At 43.8% G+C, this 26,829-nt stretch overlaps 2 protein-coding genes across 20 annotated transcripts in view; one reads left to right on the forward strand and one right to left on the reverse strand.

Annotated features, from left to right (window-relative positions):
• Window positions 1-26,829, reverse strand: part of CASK (calcium/calmodulin dependent serine protein kinase) — a 303,724-nt gene that overhangs the window by 104,764 nt on the left and 172,131 nt on the right. For all 16 annotated transcript variants that reach the window (XM_038760027.1, XM_038760033.1, XM_038760030.1 and 13 more), the window contains one exon: window positions 743-845. In XM_038760027.1, coding sequence (XP_038615955.1) covers window positions 743-845 — 103 coding nt within the window. The remainder of the gene's footprint in view (window positions 1-742; window positions 846-26,829) is intronic.
• GPR34 (G protein-coupled receptor 34) lies at window positions 2,975-15,679 on the forward strand. 4 transcript variants are annotated; one of them, XM_038760040.1, is made up of 3 exons: window positions 2,975-3,040; window positions 3,773-3,820; window positions 13,750-15,679. In XM_038760040.1, exon 3 carries the CDS (start codon window positions 13,857-13,859, stop codon window positions 14,952-14,954), a length of 1,098 nt encoding a protein of 365 aa, XP_038615968.1. In that variant the 5' UTR covers window positions 2,975-3,040; window positions 3,773-3,820; window positions 13,750-13,856; the 3' UTR covers window positions 14,955-15,679. The 4 variants fall into 4 exon arrangements, with proteins under 4 accessions (XP_038615968.1, XP_038615969.1, XP_038615970.1 ...); XM_038760041.1 differs by lacking the exon at window positions 3,773-3,820 and having other exon boundaries at window positions 3,020-3,040; XM_038760042.1 differs by lacking the exons at window positions 2,975-3,040; window positions 3,773-3,820 and adding an exon at window positions 8,761-8,832.

The following is a 26,829-nucleotide window of genomic DNA, read 5'->3' on the forward strand; positions in this document are numbered from 1 at the left end:
ACACAGTAAGTGCTCACTAAATACAACTGAAGGAATGAATGAAATACAGTATTTTGAAACCTTAGTGTTCAATTCACTTAAGGGAATTTTATTTCCTTTTCCATCCTCTACACCATACGCAACTTCCAGATGGGGAAAGTGTCTATCAACTCTACTGTACTGTTCTCTAGACTGTAAACTCACTGTGGTCAGGGAATGTGTCTACCACCTCTCTTATACTGTACTCTCCCAAATACTTAGTACAGTGCTCTGCATATGAGCGCTCAATAAATACCACTGATTGATTGATTCTCTCCCAAGCTCCAAGTATAGTGCTTAGAACACAGTAAGTGCTCAACAAATAGCACTGATCAATCAGTTGATTGACAGAGTGAGTGGTTACAAAGTTATAACAACAAATGACATTATACTCCCATTCTGATGAAACCATAGCAACCCAGGAAACACTCATGAATGAGTCGCCACTAATGATGTCAAAATGTTTCTTGATTGGGTCTTTTAGGAGTGGTAAACCATTCAGAGCCTGCAGAAAACAGTAAAAATAACAGGCAGAGACACTTCCCTTGTGTACAATTAATTAAAATACATTAATCATTTGTTATTTAATAAGCATTGAAGAGACTGGGTTACCATCAAATATACAAAAAGGTCAATTTGTTTTTCTCTCTGACTGTTATGATAGCAAGGTCTAACAGTGAGTCAGGGGAGAGTTTAGAAGAGAAAATTTTCTAAGGGCACTTACCTCCAGCGACTAATCCGGACTCGCCTAACTGAATGGCTACTCCAAAACCTCCAAGTTTAACAGGCGCGGAGTTTTCTTTTGAAGCAAGGAGGACACAGTGAGGCTGGAAAACAAAAAAGAAGTGATCAAGAACTACGATTGTTCTGAAGATGAGGAGCTCGGCCTAGTGGAAAGAGCCTGGGCCTGGGAAGCACAGTTTATTTATTTATATTAATTTCTGTCTCCTACTGTAGGCTGTAAGCTCATTGTGGGCAGAGAATGTGTCCGTTTATTGTGATTTTGTACTCTCCCAAATGCTTAGTACAGTGCTCTGAACATAGTAAGCGCTCAAAAATACGACAATGAACGGTCTGAGCTCTAATCCTGGCTCTGCCACTTGCTCCCTGTGTGACCTTGGGCAAGTCACTTCACTTCTTTGTGCCTCATTTCCCTCATCTGCAAAATAGGGATTCAATACCTGCGCTCCCTCTTTTATATATACATAAAAACTAAGTTTAGTTTCTTTGAAAAAAAAATCAAGAACAATACCCTGGAGTGCCTAAAGGTGAAAAGCAATAAGTAACTTTGAATGTTTAAAGGAGAGACCTGAAACTTCATCTTGAAGAATAGAGGGGTTACGCTGCAAGAATATGGATTCAGAGTTCCTAGAAGGAACAGTTTGCTGATCAACTTACTAAACATTGGAATGGGTTACCAAGACAGATTGGGATCGCCTCTCTGGTGGCCTGCAAGCAAATGGATTTTCCTTAAATTTGGGACGATTCTGGAGCAAATCCTGACTGCTCCACTGACTTCAAAAGACAACCTGATTGAGCCTATCACCTTGTGGTTGCCTCCGCCATATGTGTGGGGTGGGGTCTACAGCCAGGAACAACACCTCCAGAGACACCCGTGACTTCTGCAGGAAACCAACCAGATGCAGGCTCGGATAAGGACCCAGCAAAATGTACTCTCAGTAACCTCTAAGGCTACACAAACTGAGACATCTGGAGGCATGCGCAACCAGAGATACAGACCCACATGACAGGGACGCACAAACCTGTGTGTACACACACATACATACACACATGGTCAGGTAAAGGAGGAAAAGAACAGCAAAAGTTACAGAGACGAAAAGGAGGGAAAAGGGAGGAAAAATGTGAAGAGAATGAGAAGAAAGCAATCCGCTTGTGATGGATGGCACTTTGTGAAGATAAGTGCTGTACACAGTGGCAACAACAACTCAAAATTTTGTTGGGATCAACCGATCAAAGAATCGGGGATATTTACTGAGGACTTACAGTGTGTAGAGTAGTTTACTAAACATGGGAGAGTACAACAGAGTTGGTAGACACATTCCCTGCTCACAGCGAGCTTAGAGAAGCAGCATGGCTCAGTGGAAAGAGCCCGGGCTTTGGAGTCAGAGGTCATGGGTTCAAATCCCAGCTCCGCCACTTGTCAGCTGTATGACTTTGGGCAAGTCACTTCACTTCTCTGCGTCTCAGTTCCCTCATCTGTACAATGGGGATGAAGACTGTGAGCCCCCCGTGGGACAAACTGATCATCTTGTAACCTCCTCAGCGCTCAGAACAGTGCTTTGCATGTAGTAAGCGCTTAATAAATGCCATTATTATTATTATTACAGACAGAAGACAAATTTATGATCTAGAATGAATGGCCTGAAAAATCTTTGGTTTATCCTTCTGATCCTCATATTCAGCAAACTCTCCTATGTCCAGATTTTATTCAGCTATGTAGACTGTAAGGCGTTATGGGCAGGGAACTTTGTTAATTCTGTTGTACTGTCTTTTAGACTGTAAACTCATTGTGGGCAGGGAATGTGTCTGTTTACTGTTATACTGTATTCTCCCAAGTGCTTAATACAGTGCTCTGCACAGAGTAAGTGTTCAATAAATACCATCTGATTGTTTGATTTGTTTGTGTGATTGACTGATGTGCCATGTTGAACTTAGTGCATTGGATACTAAGATTTCAATCAGCATGCAATTTGGCAAGCATTACAAATGGGTCCTAAGAGCAAGAAGTTTTATTTTTATGGTTCAACAAAAGGCTTTGATAATGCTAAAGAGTCTCAAGTGTGTTAGTCAGAAAATTCTAAAAAAGCCCAGGAACATGCTGCACAAAAGGAGAAGAACACCCTCAGTATATTGCACCACCACGCGACTGAGGAACAAGCAGTCTGAAAATGCTGACACGCCACTTCAAGTGACTTGAGATAACTTGGCTAAAAGTTTCCCATTTAATGAAAGACGTGCTACTTACCACACTGTAGGAGAAAGCACCGAGAATGACTAAAGCGTAAGTACTTTCTTCGAATTCCACTAAAATGTTACCATAACTGCTACTGTTTAATAATATGATGACTGTGCTTGCCTTTTGGTTATAACATTATCCTACTGAACTGGGGAATTTTGTTTCCAAGATGGTCATAAAACCTGAATTCTGCCCCTTCATAAAAATAGAAATAATGGTCTCTAAATTAGTAAATATTCTAGGAGTGTTTGGTAAATTGTAAGGTGTCTTTTCAAGCACATGTAATGAATAAATGCCCTAAAAGTCTTTTTGGATATGTACTTTGAAGAACCCCTTGAGCAATTACTCAAAATAATCTATTTGGAATTATCTGCATATGCTGTTAGCTTAATTTCAGCATATTATCAGTGTACTGTATTTTAAGCATTCCAAGATAAATTCCTTTAGAACAAGATACCTAAAGCCTTGCAAATACCTTCAAGCAATTTAGGTGCGGGAATAGTCTATGACACATATAACATTTTTGGACTACTTTGAGTTAATCGTTGCTTTTCAGTTTGAGGTTGCTAAATAAATCCACTTAGGAAAGGGAGCTTTAATGAATACATGAAATAATTCTTAGGGATTAAACAGAATACAAAACCAGTCTAGAAACAGGTGCTGATTGAACTAAAAATCTCTTTGCCTGTTAAAGGCAAGGCAAATCTATTTTGAAATGCAGTTTACTAATTGCACAAAGTGGCCACTAAAAGTGTTCATTTTCCACTTTACTCGTAGCATGCGATTTAAGTGTACAAGGTGGCTGCCCTGATGGAGCGTTATCAGGTAAATATAGTCATTTATTTTCTTCCGATTAGAACTTCATCTGTCTATTTAGTATTACCATCAATGAAACACACCTAAAGCCTGACTCGTAAATGGGGACCAAAAGATTAAATATTCATTTAATTGTACTTATTGAGCGCTTACTGTGTGCTAAGCACTGTACTAAGTACTTGGGAGAATACAATACACTGATAAACAGACACATTTTGCCCACAACGAGCTTACAGTCTAGAGAAAATATGCGCAAGCTTTCCGGATCAACTGCATTCTGTCCCTTCTCCCCTTGATAAAATTCAATTTCTCTTGCTCCCCAGAACACAAACCTCAATGATATACTTCTTTATGCAGGTCACTTCGGTTTTTCTTCCTTCTTATTCTATGGTCAATCATATGTTATGCCAACATTAAGAAATTTTCCAGCTTGTGCAACAGTTTCAGTTTGCCTTTAATCCGGTGTGAGAGGGCTGACAGCGTCACAAAAAAGGCGGCATTTCCTATCAAAATGAGCTACTGCTTCAATAACCCATAATGTTCTCAAATCAATCAATCGTATTTATTGAGCGCTTACTGTGTGCAGAGCACTGTACTAGGCGCTTGGGAAGTACAATATTTCCTTCCTTCTCGGCCCTAGTTGCCCAGTGGCTGCAGTCAGTCAGTCAATTGTATTTATTGAGCACTTACTGTGTGCAGACTGTACTAAGTGCTTGAGGAGTACAATGTAACAAGAAACAGACACATTCCCTGACCACAGTGAGTTTACAGTCTAAAGACTTACGGTCCCCAACATAGTGATTGCTCTTTTTGAGGCACTTGATTCTCTGATGTCTAGTTGGGTGTTTCCTTTTGCAGTCTCCAACTCCTAGTACAGTGCTTTGTACACAGTAAGCGCTCAATAAATACGACCAAATGAACAATGTGTGTTTGGAGGTGAATGTAGGTTGGCGCACACTCTTCAAGGTTCTTGGGAGTGCATTATTGATGATTCCCCCTCCCCAAGTGGATTCTAATTAAGTGCTGGGATCAGATAGTAATAATAATAATAACAGTAATTGTGGCATGTTAAGAACTTATTGTGTGCTAGGCAACTGTTCTAAGTGCTGGGGTAGAGACAAGCTAATCGGGTTGGACACAGTCCCTGCCCGACATGGGGCTCACAGTCTTTAATCCCCATTTTACAGATTGGGAACTGAGGCCCAGAAGTGAAGTCACTTGCCCAAGGTCACACAGCAGACACATGGTGGAAAAGGAATTAGAACCCAGCTCCTTCTCACTCCCAGGTCTGTGCTCTATCCATTAGGCCACTCTGCTTCGCATAGATAGTGAAGCAACATGGCTCAGTGGAAAGAGCATGGGCTTTGGAGTCAGAGTCATGGGTTCAAATCCCGGCTCCACCACTTATCAGCTGTGTGACTTTGGGCAAGTCACTTAACTTCTCTGAGCCTCAGTTACCTAATCTGTAAAATGGGGATTAAGACTGTGAGCCCGTGAGCCCCTGTGGGACAACCTGATCACCTTGTAACCTCCCCAGTGCTCAGAACAGTGCTTTGCACATAGGAAGCGCTTAATAAATGCCATCATTATTATTATAGCTAAAATCAAATGAAATCATCAAAGCGTTATCAGTTAAAGTGCTTTCTCCACCTCATCTTCCCTTCCTTTGGTTAGCACAGAAGAGGCAGGGGGAAAGGTACCTAGAGAATGCAGTTTAATAGACGAGCAAGAGCCACGGTAGCTTAGAACAGTGCTTGGCACACAGTAAGTGCTTAACAAATACCATCACCATTATTATTATTATTATTAATGGAGTTTCAGAACACTGTCATACAAGTAGGTGGGGTCAGATGAGGCTTGGGCATGGGGGTGAGTTCTCTTGGGAAAGTCTGTTGAGTAATTACAATGATAATAATGATAATAACAGCGAGTGTGGTATTTGTTAACTGATTACTATGATCCAAAAACTGTACTAAGAGCTGGGATAGATCCAGATAATCAGATTGGACAGAGGCACTGTTCCAAATGGCATTCACAGTCTAAGTGGGAGGGAGATCAGGTACTGAATCTGACTTTCCCATCTCTGTTGACGGCACTACCATCCTTCCCGTCTCACAAGCCCGCAACAATGGTGTCATCCTCGACTCCGCTCTCTCATTCACCCCTCACATCCAAGCCGTGACCAAAACCTGCCTGTCTCAGCTCCACAACATTGCCAAGATCCGCCCTTTCCTCTCCATCCCAACTGCTACCCTGCTCATTCAAGCTCTCATCCTATCCCGTCTGGACTACTGCATCAGCCTTCTCTCTCATCTCCCATCCTCGTGTCTCTCTCCACTTCAATCCATACTTCATGCTGCTGCCCGGATTATCTTTGTCCAGAAACGCTCTGGGCATATTACTCCCCTCCTCAAAAATCTCCAGTGGCTACCAATCTGCGCATCAGGCAGAAACTCCTTACCCTCGGCTTCAAGGCTCTCCATCACCTCGCCCCCTCCTACCTCACCTCCCTTCTCTCCTTCTACAGCCCAGCCCGCACCCTCCGCTCCTCCACCGCTAATCTCCTCACCGTACCTCGCTCTCGTCTGTCCCGCCATCGACCCCCGGCCCACGTCATCCCCCGGGCCTGGAATGCCCTCCCTCTGCCCATACGCCAAGCTAGCTCTCTTCCTCCCTTCAAGGCCCTGCTGAGAGCTCACCTCCTCCAGGAGGCCTTCCCAGACTGAGCCCCTTCCTTCCTCTCCCCCTCGTCCCCCTCTCCATCCTCCCCATCTTACCTCCTTCCCTTCCCCACAGCACCTGTATATATGTATATATGTTTGTACATATTTATTACTCTATTTATTTATTTATTTTATTTGTACACATCTATTCTATTTATTTTATTTTGTTAGTATGTTTGGTTTTGTTCTCTGTCTCCCCCTTTTAGACTGTGAGCCCACTGTTGGGTAGGGACTGTCTCTATGTGTTGCCAAGTTGTACTTCCCAAGCGCTTAGTACAGTGCTCATCATCATCATCAATCGTATTTATTGAGCGCTTACTATGTGCAGAGCACTGTACTAAGCGCTTGGGAAGTACAAATTGGCAACACATAGAGACAGTCCCTACCCAACAGTGGGCTCACAGTCTAAACAGATGAGGAAACTGAGGCCAGAAGTTAAGTGACTTGTCCAAGATCACACTGCGGGCAAGTGGTGGAGCTGGGATTAGACGCAGGTCCTCTGACTCCCAGGCCTGTGCTCTTTCTACTAGGCCAAGCATCATTTATCTCTTCGGAGACATCAGTGCCCAGTCTTGGGGGGCGATGGGGACGAGCGCCCCGCACATGGCTGTGGGAGCTGCATTGTCAGGCAAGACCTGACATTTTCCCATCAGGTTTGAAGAGACCCCAAGAGGCGACTTTCCAGCTGATTATCTCTGTGATGTCGGTCTCCTGCCAGGCCTTACACACACTGTGACCCCTGCACTCCCCTTTGCCACCATACTCAGCAAGAAAAGTTGGCACCTTCTTTCGGAGCTTGCACTAGGAAACACATGATCTGCTATCAGTCAATGAAATTTATTAAGCGCTTAGTATAGTGTTCTGCACACAGTAAGTGCTCAATAAATACGATTGAATGAACAAATATATTGAATACTCAACTAAGCGCTTTGGGAAAGTATGATACAATAGAGTTGGAAACACCATCCTGCCCACAAGGAGATTACAGTCTACTGGTACCTGCTGTTTTTTTTTAATGGTATTTGTTTAGTGCTTACTATGAGTCATGCAGTGAACTAAGCTTGGGGGTAGACACAAGATAATCAGGTTAGACACAGTCCATTGCCCACAGAAGGCTCACAGCTTTAGTGCCCATTTTACAGGTGAGGCAACTGAGGCACAGAGAAGTTAAATACTTGCCCAAGGTTACACAGCATGTAAGTGCAGGAGCAGGAATTAGAAATCAGGTCTTCTGCCTGGATATTCAGAACTCTCTTAATTACAAAAAAGCCATGTTGGACAGCCAAATTTTTCTGAAATATAAGACCCTGTAAGCTCTTCACACAAGGAGAAATATAAAGCCACTTCAGAGAACAGATTGCTAATGTTGATTTCTAAAGCAACAGAAATGCTTTCCTGGCTGAGAACAGATAAATGAGTTTAGAGGAGTTGATAGATTAGGGCTGTGGTTACTGACTTACTATTCAGATGAAGGAAGTGCTGCCTATATCTTGTAACCTGTTGAAAAAAGTCCAATTTGCAACTCTGAATCAAAGACCTCTGGAACGGAGTCCCACATGATTGAGTAAATAGGATTGTAATATGAAATTCACTGCCCTTCAGTTGAAGACAACCACATCTGATCGCACACTGAGGTTGTGGCTGTCAAAGTTTTTTGTTTAGTGACACCCACTCTTTCTCCAAGCACTTCTCACCCTAATAAAACTATGTGCTAAGTGGTACACTAAAGGCTGGGGTAGATTCAAGAGAATAAGCAGTGTGGTTTAGTGGACAGAGGATGGGCCTGGCAGTCAAAAGGACCTGGGTTCTAATCTCATTGTGGCCACGTCTGTGTGAACTTGGGCAAACCACTTCACTCTTCTGTGCCTCAGTTACCTCATCTGTAAAATGGGAATAAAAGTGTGAGCCCCAGGTGGGGCAGGGACTGTGTCCAACCTGATTAACTTGTATGTACCCCAGCACTTAGAACAGTGCTTGGTACATAGTAAGTGTTTAGCAAGTACCATTATTATTATTATTATTTTTAGGTTAGACACAATCCCTGTCCTACATGGGACCCACAGTCAAGTAGTAGGGAGGAGGATTTAATCCCCATTTTTCAAATAAGGAAATTGAGGCACAGTCGTTACACACAGACAAGTGTGGCAGAACCGGGATCGGAGTCCAAGGCTTCCGATTCCCAGGACCGTGCTCTTTCCACCAGGTCATGCTGCTTCTCCTACATTCTACGAAGAATACCCCCAACACCCCAAAGTTTGCTTCTTGCCCAAGGAGCAGCACATCTGGAAGACGGCAAGAGTGAGTGCAGTAGGGGAGCCCCAGGAAATGGTGGAGTTGGCTCCCACAGTTCACAGAGCAGCAACGTGGCCTAGTGGAAAGAGCAAGGGCCTGGGAGTCAGAGGACCTGGGTTCTAATCCTGGCTCTACCACTTGTCTGCCGTGTGACTTTGGGAGAGTCACTTCGCTTCTCGGTGCCTCAGTTCCCTCATCTGCAGAATGACTTAATACCTGTTATCCCTCCTACATAGGCTGCAAGCCCCAAGTGAGACCTGATGATTTTCTATCTACCCAATCATTTCATACAGTGCTTGGCATATAGTAAGCACTTATTAAATACCACAATTATTATGTAACACAAAAGGAAGATTTCAGTTGCACATTGGGGTAGACAAATAGGGACAAACGTGGTTAAAACAGTGTTCTGCATATAGTAAACGCTCAGTGCCTACCACCAATTGAAAAATACCATTGACTGAAATGCCACTTTGCATATATAAGATTAAGTACTCTCCCAAGTCATGAGTACATTGTTCGGCACACGGTAAGTACTTAGGGTGGCATAGTGGATACAGCACAGGCCTGGGAGTCCAAAGTACCTGGGTTCTAATCTTGGCTCCACCACTTACTTATCTGCTGTACGACCTGGAGTTTCTGCTGGAGCACAGAGAAGCAAATTGGCCTAGTGGAAAGAGCCCGGGCCTGGGATTGAAAGTACCTGGACTCTGCCTCTTGTCTGCTGTGTAACCCTGGCCAAATCACAATTTCTCTGGGCCTCAGTTCCCTCATCTGTAAAATGGGGATTAAGACTGTGAGCTCAATGTGAGACAGGGATTTTCTGTCCAACATGACTTGCTTATACCCACCCCAGTGCTTAGGATAATGCCTGGCACATAGTAAATGCTTAACAGATACTGCAATTATTATGAGAAACCAACTCTGCCAATTACAGCTGGGAGTAAAAAATCTGGCTGGACACAAATATAGCTAAATAATACCTGGCAGTCATAGGTGCCCAGAAGCTGACCACACATCAGCAATTTTAATGCATTTCATGAAAAGCAGTATGCTTTTGGGTTCAATAACCAAGAGTGTGAGATACCAGAATTGGGTGGTATTCCTTCCAAGATACTCTGCATTAATCACACCCATTTCAAAGTATGCTACCCAGTGTTGCAGCAGACAGTCCCAAGAGCTTAGTACAGTGTTTTGCACACAGTAAGCACTCAGTAAAATATCACTGATTGTTGACAATGTGGAGAAACTGGAGGGGGCTCAGAAGAAAGCAACAAAAAAGCCTGGAAAACAGCAGCCAGTTGTTCTACAGGAGTGCTGATGGCCAAACAAGAGGAATCGGGGTGAAACTAAAGCAGGAGGGATAGCGGTGGGAAGTCAGGAAGAACTTCTCAATCACCGGGGAGCTGAAATACTGAATTATTCAGTATGTCAGGGTCTGCTTCGATGCTCCTTTTGAGTTCTCTGGGCCCGGCTTATACACCAAGAAACCAGGGAGGAGAGGGTGAAAGAGAGGAGGGGGGGAGGGGGGTCGGTGATCATCACAGCTCAGGACCCCACGGGTTTGGTTCTTTGGGGGGCTCTAGGGGTTTGGCTAGAAGAGGCAGCCCAGGAGCCATGGACCCAATGGGCCTGACTGAGATGATATTCTACTTTGCCTCCCGCATAGATTTAAATACACTCTCCTCATCCCTTTTTTCCCTTCTCAAGCCCTCTCCCTCTCTTTCTTTCTTCCAGTCCTGAATGGTTTCATTATTCAGAAGTAGGAGGCAGAGTTAGTTGACCTCCTGACCTCTATCCGCTCCAAGATCCTATGAGAACTGAACGTACGTCTGTATATCTCCTTTTCTGAGCCACTTTGAAGACCATCCTTCAAGATTACTTACAGGATGGGGGAGGGTTCCGTCTACATCTCCCTATTCCTCAAGAACTTCTAGTGGTTGCCCATCCACTTCCACATCAAACAGAAACCTCTTACTGTTGACTTTAAAACACTCACTCTCCCCTTCCTACCTTACCTGCTGATGTCCTATGACAGCCGAGTTTGCTTCTGTAACACCAACCTACTCACTGTTCCTCGACCTCATCTATTTTGCTTCCACTCTGACCTCTTCCACATGCCCTCCCTCTGGTCTGGGAACTCCTTCCCTCTTCATTTATGACAGACCACCACTCTCCCCTTCTTCAAAGCCTTGCTAAAATCAAATCTCCTCCAAGAGGCCTTCCCAAACTGATCCTTTGTTTCCCCTACTAGCTCTCCCCTCTGCATCACCTTTGCATTTGTGTTTATTCCCTTTAAGCCATCACTATTTACTTCATCCTCAGAACTCATGTACATAGCCATAATTTACCATCTATCTCCCGCTGTAGACTTTAATCTCCTTGTGGGCAGAGAACGTGTCTAACACCTCTGCTGTACTGTACTCTCCCAGCAGCTTAGTATATTCTCTGCACACAGTATGCATTCAGTTTACTCTTGGTTGATTAATTGCTGCTGCTGACATCTCAGAAAAAGTCTATTCTGTGATCACATAATGCACCCGTTTTCCTTACTGTCGACCTCACAGTTTTTCCTGTGGGGGCACAGAGGATCTGGGAGAGGGAGTGTTGATGGCTGCGTGCAACCCACCACCACTACTGTAAAAAAATAATAACAATAATGGTATTTATCAAGCACTTACTGTGTGCCAGGAACTGTTTTAAGCACTGGGGTAGATACAAGACAAATGGGTAGACACAATGTCTGTCCCACAGAGGGCTCACCCTCTTAATGCTCACTGTACGGATGAGGGAACTGAGGCACAGGGAAGTGAAGTAACTTGCCCAAGGTCACACAGCAGTGCTGGGATTAAAACACAGGTCCTTCTGACTCCCAGGCTCACTAGGCCATGATGCTTCGATAACTCAAGGGCACCTTTCACTGGTAGTAGCATATACTTTCCCCTCTTGAAAACTGGTGTCTAAGCAATGCTTATCTCAAATGACAAAGAGTCATAACACGTGCACAACTGTATTTACAAGGGTAAAAAAGGCCAACGTGAAAGGGATTTACCACTTGACACAAACATCCCCAGTCACAAGCTCACTGCCAGCAGAACTCATCTACAAACTGAAGGACATCTCTACGATAAAGCTATTCAGATTTCTGCACTTTTAAACGTTCTGCAAGACTCCATTACCATTCACTCAAAAACGTCAGGGCCACAAGTGAAAATTGTTATAACCAGCCAACTAAACTACAAAAACTCTTCACTCTTGATCAAGAGATAAATACTCTTTGGGAAAACAATTCTTTCTCATCTTCTCAAATCCATGTGCATATTGTGGCATTAATTTATAAAAATCACAAAATTATAGGCAATGGCCTGCAAGAAAACAAGCCTTACTGATCATATTTTTCCTTTGCACAGTCATCTCGGATTATAATGTTATGTGTTATTTTCTTTCTTCGGAATGCACCTCAGCCAAAAAAAAGGCTATAGCATTCAGTGTATTATCAGAGAAGAAAAAAAATCCCATCCCCTCAATTATTTTCTTCTTAAAGCTTTGGTGAATTCCTGATTTTTCTCTGTAAATTGGATTAGGGTGAAATAGGATGGATTGCTGAGAAGTGTAAATGGGAAGAAAATGTCTTCAGATGGACTGAGCCCTTGTTCCTGGATGGATGGGCTCTCTGTGAAGACTTCCACAAGAGCAGAAATGGCCTGAGGACAGTCAAGTACTTTGATGATCTCTCTTCATTTACGCCCTATTTTTAGAGACGCCAACCCCACTGCTCAAACAATAACGGAGGCTCAACATAAACACTCTACTGTGGAGGCGGAGAGACACCAAGAGATCCAGGAGGGAGGAGGGAGACTGTGTCTGACTGTAGTGTATCTACCCCAGGATTAAGTGTAGTCCTTGGCACACAATGGGCACTTAATAAATACTACATTTAGCATTTCACATTATCATCATCATCATCATCACTGTTTTTTGTTGTATTGTACTGTCCCAAGTGCTTAGTACAGTGCTCTGCATACAGTAAGTGCTCTATAAATACAACTGAATGATTTAGAGCTGATTTTTGTTTATTTTAGGTCTCATTCACTCAACCAATGGTGTATACTGAGGGCTTATTGTGTATGTAGAGCACTATACTAGGCATTTGGGAAAGTACAAGAGTTGTTAGATGTGATTCCTGCACTCAAGGAGCCACTCTTCCCTCAGAAACTCTTCATCTTACACTAGGGGTCTCAAGCAGTTACTTTATATACAAAAACCCCACACCTTCCTTAACCACTATTACTCTATTTTCTGTATATTTGTTGATATGGTACTTAGGGGTTTCTTAAGTACCTTAACTCTGACGAAGCAGCGTGGCTTGGTGGAAAGAGCACAGGCTTTGGAGTCAGAGGTCATGGGTTCAAACCCCGGCTCCACCAATTGTCAGCTGTGTGACTTTGGGCAAGTCACTTAACTTCTCTGTGCCTCAGTTACCTCATCTGTAAAATGGGGATTAAGACCGTGAGTTCCCCGTGGGACAACCTGATCACCTTGTAACCTCCCCAGTGCTTAGAACAGTGTTTTGCACACAGTAAGTGCTTAATAAATGCCATCATTATTATTATAAAGGCTAGAGGACTACCAACTAACGTTTTGAAAATCAAGATTGCTCTGCCTGCAGCCACTCTCTTTGCGATCTATGAGTACTGATCAATTAACTGTATGTATTGAGCACTTACTGTGTGAAGAGCACTGTACTAAGCACTTAGGAGGGGAGAATATAACAGAGTTGGTAGACACATTCTCTGCCCACAATGAGATTACTGTCTAGAGGGAAGTGAGAAAAAAGAAAAGTGAAGTGAGGAGCACTTCTGGTAAGGTGGCAAACCTGAGAGGAGGAGGAGTCAGTAACTTTCTGATGTCTATGCTCTACAGGCCCAACAAGAGGACACAAAAACTTGGTATCACGTGGAGCCTACCGGTTCACTTTCCCTTTTCGGATCGGAAAGACAGCGGCCAAAAGAAGTGGACCTTTCCTGACTATGGGTGCGGCGTCAGCTACCTCTGCGCCTTTCTCTTTTCGTGTCACCGTCTTCCCAGATAACCAGAGTGGCCAGAGCGGAAATAACTCAGGGCCATCCGACTGCCTCTTGTATGAACCGTCACTGTCCATCACCTTGATCACTTTTTACTCCTTCATATTTGTGGTGGGATTGGCTGGGAATATTCTCGCCCTGTACGTGTTTCTGGGCATCCACCGCAAGAGGAATTCCATTCAGGTGTACCTCCTTAACGTGGCCATTGCTGACCTCCTCCTCATCTTCTGCCTCCCCTTCCGAATACTCTACCACACTAACCAAGATCAATGGACCCTCGGTGTGGTTCTCTGCAAAGTCGTGGGCCTCCTATTTTACATGAATATGTACATCAGTATTACTTTTTTGGGACTGATAAGTTTGGACCGTTACGTCAAAATTAACCGTTCATTTCAGCAGCATAAAGGACTTACCCCTAAGCACAGCATTTATTCCTGCTGCTTCGTGTGGACATTTGCAGTGCTTGGGTTTTTGGTAATGCTTGTTTTCTCAATTAAGAGAAGGAGCGAGCCTGCAATGTGTTTCCATTACAGAAATAGGGAGAGGGCGAAAGGGGAGGCAATTTTTAACTTCATCCTAGTGATCCTGTTTTGGTTCACTTTCCTTCTGCTAATCCTTTCTTATGCTAAAATTGCCAAAAATCTTTTGCGCATTTCCAAAAAAAGGTCAAATTTTCCCAACTCAAGGAAATATGCAAAGACAGCCCGCAATTCCTTTATCGTACTGATCATTTTCACTATATGCTTTGTCCCCTATCATGGTTTTCGGTTTATCTATATCACGTCTCAGCTACGGAACACGTCTTGTTACTGGAGAAAGATTTTTCACAAAACCAATGAGATTATGCTTGTGTTCTCAGCTTTCAACAGCTGTTTGGATCCAGTCATGTATTTTCTTATGTCAAGCAATATCCGTAAAACTGTGTACCACCTTCTTTTTAGAAGATTTCAAGGAGAGCCTAGCAGGAGCGAAAGCACTTCAGAATTTAAGCAAGGCCATTCTCTGCACGATTCCATAGCTGCCAAAATTCAGGCAAATATTTGAGGTGATTATGCTACCAAAAAAGAATCAACCACAGTCCCTTATAAGGCCATCTACTAACTGCAGTTCCTTCTCTAAAATACTAGAGAATTAATAGGCACAGTTCTGGTATTACTGCTTCAGGCAAAAGTGACAACAAAAAACTCTTCCTGTGGCTCTTTAACAAATACGGAATACTACATTTCATCTTCTTAACTGTACAGTGCGATTCCAAAGGAAAGGAAGGAAAAGAACATCATGGTCAGTGCTAGAGAATTTTAAGTACTTTATTTGAAATTTTTTGTGTCCAAATAATCTACTGTACTGCTGTTAAATGTTTTTAACAAAGACTGTAAAATTATTTAATGGAATCTGTGGCTTTAACAACAAAATATAAAAAAAATTTGATGGTTTCTTGAACCAGTACTACTGTCAATTTGCAAAATGTTTGAAATGTTTTATCTGCCATGACTGTGGGAAAATGATTTACCTGAGGTCAACACAGGCAAGACAGAGGTTTGCTCATCTGTTTTTGAAAAGCTTTTTGGTTCTGCATTGGGAGTTAATTTACATTTACTCATTTCTTTTTAGTTAAATGAGCTTTTCAGTTGCAAGGAGCATATTATAACAAAAATAATATTAATTCATAAATGGCATTTGTTTAGCACTTAACGTGTACCAAACGCTGAGGTAGACTCAAGGTAATCAGGTCAGACACCATCCCTGTCCCACATGGGGCTCACAAAGGAGAGGGGTACTGAATCCCCATTTTACTGATGAGGAAACTGAAGCGTAGGAAGAATGAAGTGACTTGCCCAAGGTCACACAGGCAGTAAGTGTCTGATCTGGGATTAGAACCAGGTCCTCATACTCCCAGGCCCGTGCTCTTTCTACCAGGCCAGGCTAAATATAAGATTAAAAAGGTAATGACAATTAAATTCCCCAAAACAAGTAAATTACCTCTTTCCCAGCCACTGCTCAGGAAAACGATTAGGGGGAACAGGGACAACAATACATGGTGCAATCAGTATTAACCATTAATAACAACGTTTGTGATATTTGTTAAGTGCTTACTATGTGCCACTGCTTACTAAGCACTGGTGTAGATACAAGACCATCGGGTCCTATATGGGGCTGGCAGTCTAAGTAGGAGGGAGCACAGGTATTGAATCCCCATTCTGCAGATGAGGGATCTGAGGCAAAGAGAAGTGAGTGACTTGCCCAAGGTCACACAGCAGGCAAATAGCAGTGTCATGATTAGAACGCAGGTCCTCCAACTTCCAGACTCATGCTCTTTCCACTAGGCCACAATGCTTTTATTCTACCAAGAGATGAAGGTTTGCAAAGGGAAGTAAACTCTAATGACTGATTCCACTGGTGTGCAGTCAGTCAGCAAACAACCTGCCCCGAACCCAGGCTTGGAGGAAAATCTGACACGCTGTCTGTCCCGCTCTGCCTGAGTACCACCACCAAATTCCAACGGGCACACATGCTTCCTTGAGAAAAGACCAAAACTCAGTGGACTACCAGAGAAATGCAAATGAATATGCAAACGCAAAGTCTCAAGTTGACGGGTTACCGAAACCAACTCAGTGACAGAAAAGGAACTCGACAAAACATCCCCCCCCACCTGGTACCCTGGCTGGCCAAAGGATGTCTTGTTGCCTAGAAATACAAGCCTTCTGGACAATTACATTTCTAAAATTCAAATACGTGGCACGTTGGGCTCTCTCTTGCCAACTTAAGGTGACCTTAGCTTCTCCACGATATTTGCTGTGAACACTTTATGAAGAATATATATTGCAAGGCCGTCTTGAAAACATTTAGATGATGTGTTTTCCTCTATGTCCACTTTACTTAAATTTAAGAAGGTGTTCTTAAAAAAATCTCTTTGGAAATTTCATGTTGAGTATTTATTTGAATCCATGGCATAACCAAAAGATCCACCTGAAAGAAGTAGGAAATGGGGTACTATTTGAAAAAATGGAATTTAAGCGTTTAATAAATCCATCAATATTATTTACTGAGTGATTACCGTGTGCACAGCACTGTACTGACTGCTTGGGGGAGTATGTTAGAATCAATAGACATGATCTAATGGGTTTACAGGCAATGGCACAGATTTTGCGTTCCTAAGCTTGCAATTACTGAGCCTTGTTTCCTTTTGTTCTGCCCACTTCCATTGCTGAAAACATGCAGAAAATTAGAAATGAGTAGATTCCAATCTTTGGAGCACTCCCACGGAAAGGTTACTTTAAATTCTGTAATACTAATACTGTACGCAGAGTACTGTATTAAGCCCTTTGGCTTTGGAGGTGAGCCATTGGCTGGCCAGTATTTCCCCCTCATGCTGGCGTGCTTTGTGCTGCTGATGCATTTTCTGCCAGGCAGTGACCTGAAGTGTCCTGAAAATGCTCTGCAAATCAGGCCTGGCTGCGCCTTTGGTTTGTTGCAAATGAGTGAGCATCGGTGGTGCTTTTAATAATAATAATAATAACAATAATAATAATAATGTCATTTTATTAAGCGCTATGTGCAAAGCACTGTTCTAAGCACTGGGGAGGTTACAAGGTAATCACAGTGTCCCACGGGGGGCTCACAGTTTTTATCCCCATTTTACAGATGAGGTAACTGTGGCACAGAGAAGTGAAGTGACTTGCCCAAAGTCACACAGCTGATAATTTTAAGGAGAAGCACCATGGGCTAATGGATAAAGCCCAGGCCTGGGAGTCAGAAGGACCTGAGTTCCAGTACTGGTTTTACCATGTGTCTGCTGGGTGACCTTGGGCAAGTCACTTCACTTCTCTGTGCTTCAGTTACCTCATCTGTAAAATGGGAATTAAGACTGTAAGCCCCATGTGGGACCTGATTACCTTGGGTCTACCCTAGCATTTAGAACGGTGCCTGGCACATAGTAAGCGCTTAACAAATGCCATAAAAAACTGCCGAGGGTGCTAAGATGGGTAACCACTTATCTGGTTTCATACTGGATAGTCTAGCTTTCCACTGGCCTGGCGCCTATCTGGTTTGGGCAGGGCACCAGATACTTATATGTCCTGCGTTTTATGAAACCTGTAACTTATTTGGATGGCCATCTCTCTCACCATATCATAAGCTCCTTGAGGGCAAAGACAGGGTCTACTAGTGTGTTTCCCCTAAGCGTTTAGTACAGTGCATACAGGAAGCTCTCGATAATAATAACAATAATAATTGGCATTTGTTAAGTGCTTACTATGTGCAAAGCACTGTTCTAAGCGCTGGGGAGGACACAGGGTGATCAGGTTGTCCCTCATGGGGCTCGCAGTCTTAATCCCATTTTACAGATGAGGTAACAGAGGCTCAGAGAAGGTAAGTGACTTGCCCAAGATCACACAGCAGACATATGGTGGAGTCGGGATTCGAACACATGACCTCTGACTCCAAAGCCCAGGCTCTTTCCACTGAGCCACGCTGCTTCTCAATAAATACCACTGACTGAGGCGCCCAGCCTCGGCTCTTGCTGCTGAGTTCTGTGGCTTGGAAGTAGCGCCTCTGGTCTCTAGGGGTCTTGGGGAGGGGTCGGGGGGGAGAAACAAAGACTCTGGAGCAAGACTGGGAAGCAGTGTAGCCTAGTGGAAACAGCCTGGGCCTAGGAGTCAGAAGGACCTGGGTTCTAACCCTGGCTCTTCCACTTGTCTGCTGTGTGACCCTGAGCAAGTCATTTAACTTTTCTATGCCTTAGTTACCACATATGTAAAATGAGGGAATAAGACTGTAAGCCCTACTATGTGAGACAATGCGATAAGCCTTTATCAACCCTGACAGTATAGTACCTGGAGCATAGTAAGGACTTAACAAATACCATAAAAAAAGACTGGTGGAAGGGAGGGAAGGGAGAAGGAAGAAATGGGGGGAAAAGGGAGGAGGGTCTCTCTGAGAAATGATTGGGCTTGGGTGGTTTTTTTTATGATGGCATTTATTAAGCGCTTACTATTTGCAATTCACTGTTTATTAAGCGCTTACTATGCGCAAAGCACTGTTTTCAAACTGTGTTGGTGAGGGCTTTGTCCGCTGAGTTCGAAGGATGACTGTTGCCAACCTAGTGCTAGAAGTCTTCCATTCATTCATTCAATCGTATTTATTGAGCGCTTACTGTGTGCACAGCACTGTACTAAGCACTTGGGAAGTACAAGTTGCCAACATATGAGCCATCACTGGCTCTGAAAATTTCGACTTCCTGCCTAGTTTCTCAGGCCCCCAGCCTAGCAGCCTCTGCTAACTACCATGGCTACTCTCATCCCTTGCTCTTTTTTCAGGCATCCCTCCTCTTGTACCTCATTATTTCTGATTTCTGTATTTGGCTTTTCATCTTTTCTCTTTCCCCACTTTGGAATGACCTCTACTCTCTCCTTCCTCAATGGCCCAGGTGGTAGCCATTTTCCCTCACGCCTGTTTGCTCTTCCTCCCTCCCCTCCTCGCACCTTTTTCTTATTCTTTAAAATAAATATCTGGACTCCATGAGGGAGGGCCTGATGGATTCAGGTGTAAATTACTTCTGGCCACGTGGAGAGAGCTATTTTCCCCTTTCTCAGCTCACTGCAAGGGGAACTCTTTGGCTTCTGCGGGCGTGAGCATCTTCAGTTCCCCTTTGCAGCCGGCTCGGACAGCAGGCTCAGCAACTGTGGGGTTGGACTCAAGCCGAAGGCTGGAAAAACAGACGACGACAACCTGCATCTGGTCCTTGGTCTGCTGATTTTGACATCTGTGATCTTGAAAAACATGAAACCTGGAGCCATTAGCTGTTTGCTCTGCACACAGTAAGGACTCCATAAGTGTGACTGATTGAAAAGATTGATAATTGTGGTATTTCTTAAGCATTTACTATATGCCTAAGCACTGGGGTATATACAATATAATCAGACTAGATACAGTTCCTGTCCCAGTCTCAATCCCCTTTTTATAAATGAGGTAACTGAGGCACAGAGAAGTTAAGTGACTTGACATGGTCACACAGCAGAGAAGTGGCAGAGCCAGGATTAGAACCCAGGTCCTTCTGGCTCCCAGGCCCATGCTCTGTCCACTAGGCCATGCTGGATCCCTTTTTCATGCTGTCAGAATTACAGACTTAGGAAGGCGAATACACATACCTTTCCAAAGTAAGTTTTTAAGACCCGAACACAGCTGAGCCAGTGGACTTTGTCACATCTGATAAGCAAGGTGGCTTCGGGGAAGCAGCAGGAGTTGAGTTTCACCTAATTGACCTGAAAATTTCATGGACCTAGAAGGGAGGTTTATAAACTGGTTTTTTTTTTGTTTCCTGCTGAAGATGGATAGAAAATTGCCAGCTGAGACACACAGATCCAAGGATCCAAGGTCCACATTTTATCCTATTGTTCATCAGGCCTGCCAGGAGCCCAACTCAATTTAGATCCCAGATGATACTTGTTAAGTGCTTACTATGTGCCACGCAAAGTTTCAAGTGCTGGGGTAGATACAAGTTAATCAAGTTGGACATAGTCCCTGTCCCCCATGGGGTTCACACTTTTACTCTCCATTTCCCAGATAAGGAAACTGAGGCCCAGAGAAAAATGACTTGCTCAAGGCCACCCAGCAGGGATTAGAACCCAGGCTCTTCCAATTCCCAGACCCGTGCTCTATCCACTAAGCCAGGCTGCTTCTCCATACTTCCAAACTTCCCAGGTCAAATCTGCTTCTCCTGAAGTCCCAAATCACTCCACTTGGGAAGTGCAGGGAGGCAAGTTCAAATCCAGGAGGTAACTCGGGTGGGACGGGTGTCTCAGAACTTCTGTGGATGAGATCCCTCCCCCCGCCCACCAAGCCCACCTCCACTCGTGAACCTCTTTGTTGCTTTATCCCTACAGGAGCTGCATGGAGAGAAGCCAATCTCAGTATGGACTGAATTACGGGACCACGGGGGGAAGAAGGTCTCCCTCTAACATACTAGATACCAAACACTGTGCAAAATGACAGTGTAGATACAAAATTATCAGATTAAACAGTTTCTGTTCCACATGGGGCTTGCAGTCCAAGACGGAAGGTAAAATAGATTTTATCCTCTTACAGATGAGAAAGCTGAGCCACCCAGAAGTTAAGTGACCAGAGGAAACTCTGACAAGGCGCTCCGCCTGGCCAACAGAGTGGCAATGTCAGCTGAGGGGAAGCCACAGTGTGGCCACAATAATTATAATAATACAGTGTGGGGTCTGCCGATTCCTCACTAGGTACTCGGCACTGTACTAAGCGCTGGCGTAGATATAAGATAAATATGTGGGGGCAGGCAGTCACTGTCCCACATAGGGCTCACAGTCTAGATAGGAAGGAGAGGAGGTACTGAATTCTAATTTTACAGATGATGAGGAAAGCGAGGCATGGAGTAGTTAAGTGACTTGCCCAAGGTCAACAGCAAGCAAGTGACTTTTTTTGTTGCTCTTCTTGGCAGGGCCTATGATTTCTTTTTGACTGTACTTGTTGCTAAGAACTGTCCTAAACACTAGGGTAGATTCAAGTTAATCAAGTTAGACACAGTCTTTGTCCCACATGGGGCTCACACCCTTAATCCCCAGTTGACAGATGAGGAAACTGAGGAACAGAGAACTAAGTTGCCCAGTGTCACACAGCGGACAAGTGGCAGAGTAGGGATTAGAACCCAGGTCCTTCTGGTGTCAGCTGAGCACCCCAAATTGGGCTCAGACTGGATACAGTCCCCATCTCAAATGGAACTCACAGTCTATGTGTGGAGGAGAACAGATATTTAAGCCTCAACTTTACAGATGAAGAGACTGAGCCACGGAGGAGTTAAGTGACTTGCCCAAGGTCACACAGCCAGCAAGTCAGGGGCACCAGGAATAGAACCCAGATCTCCTGACTCCCCGTGCTGTGCTAGTTCTGCTAAGCCATGCTGCTTCTCTAAAAGGATACTAAACAGTCAACAAAAACTTTTGTCAACACTGAAGAGGAAAGTGACTTGATTATAGACCTGTAACAAAGTAGCTACATAAATGGGTGCCGCATCTGTTAGATTTTCTTGCTGGCACTGTTTTTTGAGAAAGTCATCCAGGTTGCACACAGTTTGAGTAGGGAATGCGTCTGCCGACTCTGTTGTAGTGTACTCTCCCATGCACATAGTACTGCATTACACACACAGAAAGCCCTCAATAAATATGATTGATTGATTGATTGTATTAGTTCTCTTGTTTTCCTGCCAACTGGCTCAACCTTCACCTCCTCAGAATCAGGACAAGTTTTCCATTTACTTGAGGTTTTCAAACAGTACAGTTTCAGACAGCACAGCGCTCAGTAAATGCTTGGAGCAGCGTAGTAAAAGAGCTGTGAGTAGGGCTGATGATATATTGCCCTCTGCTGGTCAATGGGGCACGTGACATCATTAGACAGGGATGTTAACTCTGTAGGCAGGGATTTGAGAAGGATTTTGCAGTCACCTATGTCTGTGCCCTGTCTTCTTAGGCCCAGAAATAAGGTTTATTTTTCTCCCACTTTGGTGTACTACATAGATGGGAAACGCCTGACTACATAATAGGGCAGACAGGAAAACTATTTTTTTAAAATTTTTATATGAAATTTGTTAAGCGCTTACTATGTCCAGGCACTGCATTAAGTGCTGGGATACATACAAGCTAATCAGGTTGGGCACAGTCCATGTTCCACATGAGGCTCACAGTTTTAATCCCCATTTTACAGATGAGGGAACTGAGGCAAGAGAGGTGAAGTGACTTCACCAAGGTCACACAGCAGACAAATGGCAAAACCAGAATTAGAACCCAGGTCCTTCTGACTTCCAGTCCCATGCTCTATCCACTAAGCAACACTGCTTCTCTCTTCATACAGATTAGCACCTTGTTTAGTTTAGCAATGAGTGTATTGCCATTTGAATAAAAGCCAACTCTAAATGACTACTCTTTTAAGATATACAAGCTCCCATCGGCCCCAGGTTTCTCACATTCTCCATCAAAGGTGACAGTTGGTCTCAGGTGCCAAAGTCACAACTCTTAGGAAAAAAAATAACTGCACACAACTCAGTTTTTTGCTTTGGGAAAGTTGGGGATGATTAACTGAAGAAATGGACATCGTTCTAAGTTTCCAAAATGCTCTTCTTGGTCTTCAACACTAGTGATGCATCGTACTACAGCTGAAGCTTTCCTTTCTATAGCTACAATTACAGTGATGAAGCAGCATGGCTCAGTGGAAAGAGCAAGGGCTTTGGAGTCAGTGATCGTGGGTTCAAATCCCTGCTCCGCCAATTGTCAGCTGTGTGACCTTGGGCAAGTCACTTAACTTCTCTGGGCCTCAGTTACCTCATCTGTAAAATGGGGGTTGACTGTGAGCCCCCCGTGGGACAACCTGATCACCTTGTATCCCCCCAGTGCTTAGAACAGTGCTTTGCACATAGTAAGCGCTTAATAAATGCCATCATTATTATTATTATTAGTGCCTGGCACACAGTAAGCACTTAAACTATATTTATGAATTTTATTATTACAATTTTTTTTTTTAAAAAAACAGAGAATCACTGAGAGAAGGAGAAGGTTTTAGGCCTCTTTAGAAACTTATAGGTGAAACATCATTTTGGAGTTGGGAATGAGAGAAAACAAGGAGAGGGGAGATTGACTTTGGAAAATAAATTGTTCAAGTAAGAATGTTGACTACACACTGCTCACACTCCTGCTCAGCGTGGAAACACACCTCCCCAAATTGTGCACTGTGATAAATCCCTTGAGGAATTGGGTCTAGGATGGTCCCTCAACTTTCTGTGAGTAGACTGGGACATCAGCTTGGGGGGAGGAAATTTGTCAGGACTGATGTACCTAGACTGTAAGCTCGTTGTGTGCAGGGACTGTGTCTGTTTATTGTTACATTATACTCTCCCAAGTGCTTAGTACAGTGCTCTGCACAGAGTAAGAACTCAATAAATATGATTGAATGAATGGACAACATCCTAAGAATCTGCTAACCAACTTGTCCTATATTTGTGTATACAGGGAGAAATTATCCTCTTTGCATTTATGTCATTTTTGGCTCTCTGGCTGCTCCTTCTCTGTGTCTTTCACAAGCTCCTCTCTGCCTCCCACCTCGTAACTATGAGAATCCCTTAAGGCTCAGTTCTGGATCCTCTTTTATTCTCTATTTACACCCACTCACTTGCAGAAGTCATTCTTCAATAGAGGAGTAGTGTGATCTGGTAGAAAGACCATGGACCTGGAAGTAAAAGGACCTGGGTTCGAATCTTGACTCAACCACTCACACACACATGTCGATGGGACATCCAAGTAGAGCTGTCCTGAAGGCAGGAGGATATACAAGACTGCAGAGAAGGAGAGAGGTGTGCAGGGACTGTGTCTGTTTACTGTTACATTATACTCTCCCAAGTGCTTAGTACAGTGCTCTGCACAGAGTAAGCACTCAATAAATATGATTGAATGAATGGACAACATTCATTGGAGAGGTAGAATTGGGAATCATCTATGTAAAGACGGTAGTTGAAGCCATGGGAAATGAAGCAGTGTGGCTTAATGGAAAGAACACAGACTTGGGAGTCAGAGGTTGTGGGTTCTAATTCCGGCTCTGCCACTTGTCAGCTGTGTGACTTTGGGCAACGCACTTCACTTCTCTGGGCCTGTTACCTCATCTGTAAAATGGGGATTAAGGCTGTGAGCCCCACATGGGACAACCTGATAACCTTTTATCTACCCCAGCGCTTAGAACAGTGCCTGGCACATCGTAAGCACTTGACAAATAACATCATAATTGGTATTATTGTTATGGAAGCGAATGATTTTCCAAGGGAATGAGTGAACAAAACACTGTTTTTAAAACAAAACAGCTCTAAAATCCACCCTTTCCTCTCCATCCAAACTACAATTGATCCAAGCACTCATATCCTACCACAACATCTGCATCAGCCTCTGCACTGACCTCCTTGCCTCCAGTTTCTCTTCACTGCTGCTTCCATCGTTTTTCTCAAAAGAGAAAGTTCGGCCCACATTTCTCCACTCCTCAGAAACCTCCAGTGGTTGCCCATCCATCTCTGCATCAAAAAGAAACTCCTTACCACTGGTTTTAAAGCACTCAATCTGCTCTCCTCCTGCTCCCTTACCTCACCAATTTCCTACTATAACCCAGCTCGCATGCTTTACTACTCTAAGTTTAACCTACTCCTTGAATCTCAATCTCATCTATAGATTCACATTCAAGCCACTGCCATGGGAGCGCATGGTAAGATAATGGGGGCAGTTTACAAAGCTGGGGGAAGCCCCCTGTTCTTATTCCATGAGGAACAGGCTGCAGTCATTTCTCATGCTGCATCCCTACCTTTTCCTCTAGTCCTTGGAAAGGTTCCTCAGGATTTCCCCCACTTCACCGGCTCCCTGAAGAAGAGAAGGGGTTGGCTAGGACCCTGGTGGGAAGGGGGGGGGGGGGGCACAGATAGTCTGCTGTTCACATACCCACTAACAGGACAGCAGGTTACCTTGCCCCCTCCTACCTCACCTTGCTGCTCTCCTACTACAACCCAGCCTCCACACTTCTCTCTTCTAAAGCCAACCTTCTCACTGTACCTCGATCTCATCAACCTCACCGCCGACCTCTCGCCCATGTCCTACATCTGAGTTGGAATGTCTTCCTTCCTCGGAACCAACAGAAAATTACTCTCCCCGCCTTAAAGCCTTACTGAAGGCACATCTCCTCCAAGAGGCCTTCCCTAAGCCCTCCTTTTCTCTTCTCCCACTCCCTCCTGCGTTGCCCTGACTTGCTCCCTTTATTCATTCCCCCTTCTCAGCCCCACAGCATTTATGTACTATCTGTAATGTATTTGTTTATATTGTCTGTCTCCCCATCTAGACTGTAAGCTCGCTGTGGGTAGGGAATGCATCTGTTCATTATTGTATTGTACTCTCCCAAGCGCTTGGTACGGTACTCTGCACACAGTAAACACTCAATAAATACTACTGAATGAATGAATGGAGATTTGAAATCCCGCAGGGACCAGCAACTATTGAAGATGACCACCTGGCACTGACCACCCAGCTCTGAACACCCTTTGATATGGTGACTAGCTTCCATGTGGGACACTTCTTTCAGGAACCTGATATTCATCAGAATTCCCTCCAGCTTCAGGTGCGTAAGGGCAGAAGGCCAGCTGCCAGGAAGTTGAAAAAAATGCAAGTTTCAAGTTCTCAAGTCCGTGGGTCTGTAGTAATGTTTCTCTGTGATTTCTGACTTTGCATGTTATTATTAGACATGTAGTCATAGTAATTAATCAATGGTATTTATTGAGCACTTTGTGCAGAGCAGTGTACTAAGGGCTTGGGAGAGTATATTAGAACAGTGCTTTGCACATAGTAAGCACTTAATAAATGCCATCATTATTATTATTATTATTATACTACAACAGAGTTGGCAAGACATGTTCCTGGCCCACAAAAGGTTTACAGTCTGGAAGGGGAGACAGATAGATATATATATACACATAATTTGTAATATAAAATTAATATTACATGGTGTTCATTCATTTGATCGCATTTATTGAGTGCTTACTATATAACATAAATGGCATTAGTTTTAATGGTATTAAATAATAATAACAATAACTATGGTATTTATTAAGCTTCCTATGTGCCACTCACTGTACTAAGCCATGGGATGGGTGCAAGCACATTGTGTTGGACACAGTCCTTGTTCCTTGTGGGGCTCACAGCCTCGATCCCCATTTTACAGATGAAGTAACTGAGTCCCAGAGAAGTGACTTGCCCAAAATCATACAGCAGACGTGGCAGAGGCAGAATTCAAACCCAGATGTTTCTGACTCTCAGGCCTGTACTCACTAAGCCATGCTGCTTCCCACAACGCATGACATGCTCCCTGACTACAAGTTTACAGTTTACGG

This window comes from Tachyglossus aculeatus, chromosome 18 (assembly GCF_015852505.1).
Source record: "Tachyglossus aculeatus isolate mTacAcu1 chromosome 18, mTacAcu1.pri, whole genome shotgun sequence".
NCBI lineage: Eukaryota > Metazoa > Chordata > Mammalia > Monotremata > Tachyglossidae > Tachyglossus > Tachyglossus aculeatus.